Source organism: Apaloderma vittatum, unplaced genomic scaffold (genome assembly GCF_000703405.1).
Source record: "Apaloderma vittatum isolate BGI_N311 unplaced genomic scaffold, ASM70340v1 scaffold27092, whole genome shotgun sequence".
In the NCBI taxonomy this organism is placed as follows: Eukaryota; Metazoa; Chordata; class Aves; order Trogoniformes; family Trogonidae; genus Apaloderma; species Apaloderma vittatum.
In genome coordinates this window covers 1-3,583 of record NW_009704535.1, presented here as the reverse complement: position 1 = coordinate 3,583, position 3,583 = coordinate 1, and the positions used below count along the sequence as shown (strand labels likewise).

General features: G+C 46.5%; 1 protein-coding gene across 1 annotated transcript in view; it reads right to left on the bottom strand.

Annotated features, from left to right (window-relative positions):
- DPP9 (dipeptidyl-peptidase 9) overlaps nucleotides 1-2,213 on the bottom strand; it is a 17,414-nt gene extending 15,201 nt beyond the window's left edge. Inside the window, exon 1 of the mRNA XM_009865089.1 lies at nucleotides 2,152-2,213. Coding sequence (XP_009863391.1) covers nucleotides 2,152-2,207 — 56 coding nt within the window. The 5' untranslated portion in view covers nucleotides 2,208-2,213. The remainder of the gene's footprint in view (nucleotides 1-2,151) is intronic.
- Nucleotides 2,214-3,583: the final 1,370 nt, after the last annotated feature.

Here is a 3,583-nt window from a genome sequence, read left to right as displayed (position 1 = left end):
GACCAGGGAAACCAGTTTCTGTCACCCCATTCGAGAAGCTGGATTTCCCGCTGCGAGGACACTTTAGTTGTTCTGGCAGCACCCAGAAGAATCTTACAAAGAATTTAGGTAGAATTTCAGTTTATTGAAAAAAAAAAAAAATAAGTTTTTTCCATGGAGACAGAGCAGCTACCTTCAACTCCGCATCAAGGAGGCAAACCGTCGCCTAAGGATTACACCAAAAAAGGCACTGTCCTCAGCAGCCCCCAAATTTGCATTTTCAAATCAGATTTTTTTTTGAGTGCTGCCTGTCATTTGGGACAGCGACCTGCATTCTGACAGGACGGCAGCTCCTGAGACGTAGCTGTCATATTTAAGGATTAAGCAAGAATTACAGATAAACCAAATCTGGAAGACTTCAGCCTCCGTAAGATGCACAACGATTTCTCTCCCAGCAAAGAGAATGAGAGGAAAAGGAGAAGGAAGGTTATTTATATCACCGCAAGAAAACACTTGCCTCTCCCCATTTTCTACCCTGAGTATTCTTCAGGAGAACCCAGAGCGTTCCTTGAGGATTCCCCACCAGTTTGCACCTTCCACCAAACTCTCTAAAACGAAGTTCTCACCTCGTTTGACATCTTATGCAACGACGGCAGGAGATGAGCAAACCTAAACCAAAGTACATCTGGAGACTTCCTTAAACTCCAGGCACATGGTACAAGGGCTGTAAATATAACCACATCTTCAAACTGTTAGGTCCCTAAATTGTACAAAATGTGTGAATAATAACACGAGAACAAGCTCCTGAAATAAATCTGTAGGTACTTCTGGTACCTACTGCCCAGCAGTACATCCACAGCTTGAAAGTGAATAAAGGAGAGTGTTTTCCAATCAAAGCCAGGCAGGAAGCCTGAGCAAAACCACAAAAGAGAACGTGACGGGATGTTCTAAGGCTGTGAGTGTGTCTGTGGCCTCTCCTGCCTACATCCAGGCTCTCCATTACAGCAACTAAAATCACATCTGAAGGCAGAAGTGCCGCCCATCAGGAACACATGACAGGAGGACCACAAGAACCAGGTACAGTTCTCTCAACCCAGTCCCACTGCAGGTCAAGTCAGTCAATTAAAATAATCTGGCTTTGGCTCAAGATGCCTGACCCTTAGGTTACTCTCACCCAGACGGTGAAATCATCTTACTCAGCCCGCTTGACTCCTCACCAGGGAAAGTTGCACCTTGAAGGGCTCAAAACAGTCCATAAACGTGCCACTGGTAACCAGCCCAAACTGAACCGGAGGCTAAAGCCCCTTACAAATATATTGCCGTGATTTTATGATTCACTAGGGAAAGCACACCAACCTGAAAGCACAGCTTTTGGGTTGGTATTGTTCTCATCCTGGTGATTTTGACACTAGGACAAAGCAGAGTAGCGGGATAAGCAAAGCCACAATCACAGAAAGTCGCATAGAAGTGTTGGGAAATACCACGATCGTGGCTGCAGCGTGGTGGAGGCTCACAAAACTTAGGGCCTGCCATGATACAGAATAAAAAGAAAATACAGTTGCTTCATCCCTCGCTAGAGCTACTTCTTAGAAAAAAACATAAGAAGTACTTGGCAACACCACACACGTAAGTAAACAAGTCTAAGGAGTAATTTATCTAACTGAAATTGCAAAGTGGAGTTTGAGATTAAATTACACAAAGGTGAGCTGGTCCGAGACACCAATTTTAACCATCTTATTCTTAGACGATCTTGAAATTTTGGCACCGATATAGTGCATCTGAGACTTACACCTTCCTGGACAAACACCGTCCTGTACAGTCCTCACGCCGAGACACTTATTTAGATGATTCAGTGTCGGTGCAGAAGCACTGCTAACCCAACTCCCCAAAACATCCAGCCATCCCTTGGAGGCCTTTTTCATGCTTTTTCTGCCCTTGGCTAGGGCTGAAGACAAGGAACAAGCACAGGTGGGACATCAGCACAGGGAAAAAATTGTAAAGCCTGGGATTGGAAGTCAGTGAAACAAGTTATCTTCCTGACCCAGAGTTCACCAGGCAGAATTATATACTTGGGATTTTTCAGAAACCTCATTCACTCCAAGAGGTGATTATTGCTCTGTCACAGACAACCTGAAAGTCAATAAAGGCTCTGAGAGTAAGCAGGGCACATACCTTCGCCAACTTCCTGCAGTCTCGTTTTCCAGACGAACCCTCTTTATCTTCTGCATTAACTACTCGGCAAGCTGGGCAGGACAGGAAACTGGGAAGGAAGAAGGAAAAAAGCAAATTTCATATAACTGCAGTTTCTCCCATCACAGCAATCAGGCTGTATAAAAGCATCCTCCACAGGTCACAAATCCAGCTGAGCGGGAAGGCACAAACAAAAATCCTTGGTTTGCGTTTTACAGCCCAAATCTGTTCTGCCAGCGCATGCTGGATATTAACAGCCCAGATAAATCTGAGAGAGACTTCTTCACCTGAACAATGGGACTCGGTGAACTCTGTGACCTCCCTCTTTCTTTCCTACAAAATTCTTCTTAAAAATCTAAGAATCCTCAGTGCTGGCCTTTCCTTTCACTCTCCTCCCAGAATCCTGAAATTCTCTGAAGTATCAGGTACTAAGAAGTGAGAAAACAGAGGTCTGGCCCATACACTTACAGGCAAGAGTCAAACAAAGGACACCATAAGGAGCCAGACAGAGGGTCAGCAGCCCCACTACCAACAGCGTCACAGTCCCACCTGGGACATAAAAACCACATTTGTCTTGCAAGCTGGACTGCTGCTTCCCTCTGCCTCAGCCTGATGCCACAGAGAAGCCCTGGCTCACCACACAAGCCCATTTTCTACCTTCATTATCATTCTCTCTCTCCAAGTACACTAAAGTACAAAGATCTTTGTCTCCTCTTCAAGAGAGCTCTGAATCACAGACACACCCGAGATCTTTTGCCGAGGCCCCTGGTCCGACCAAACAGTCATTTTTCCACCAAACGCGCACTCACAGAGGATCAGGAGAGACAAAGCGTCACAAAGAAGCGCCAGCAGCGAAGCTCCTAAACTGCAGAGGAGAACAGAGAGGGACGAAGTAGCAGCATCCAGTAATTTAAGGGCAATTTTCAGCGCAAGCATGAAGGGCGACAGGAGCGATGCTGAGGAATGCTGAGTAACCCGGTCTGGTCTCACAGCTGCCCCTGCTTTGAGCAGGGGGTTGGACTAGAGACTTCCTGAGGTCCCTTCCCATCTCAGTTATTCTGCGATTTTAATGATTCAGAGGAACCCCTCACCCTCATCTACCTGCCACAGCTCACACGTTTCCCAGAGAAAAGGCACAATAACATCCTCCGATGCCGAACCCAAAGAAACGGAACAAAACAGACACGAGAGATCACAAAACCAGCACGAATCACGACACTGGTTTGTCAGTGAGACCCCGAGGGGCCTGCTGGTGCATTCAGGAAGAGCCAAAGCCACACAGTCACCTAGAGGAACCCTTACAAACGTGTCCGGGAGCTTTAAGATCTCCTCCTCCAAAAATAAAAGTAACTGAGGGTGGAATTAAGCTGGTGGGGACTTCTCTACAGAGGAACGAGCGCTGGCAAAGGCTGCC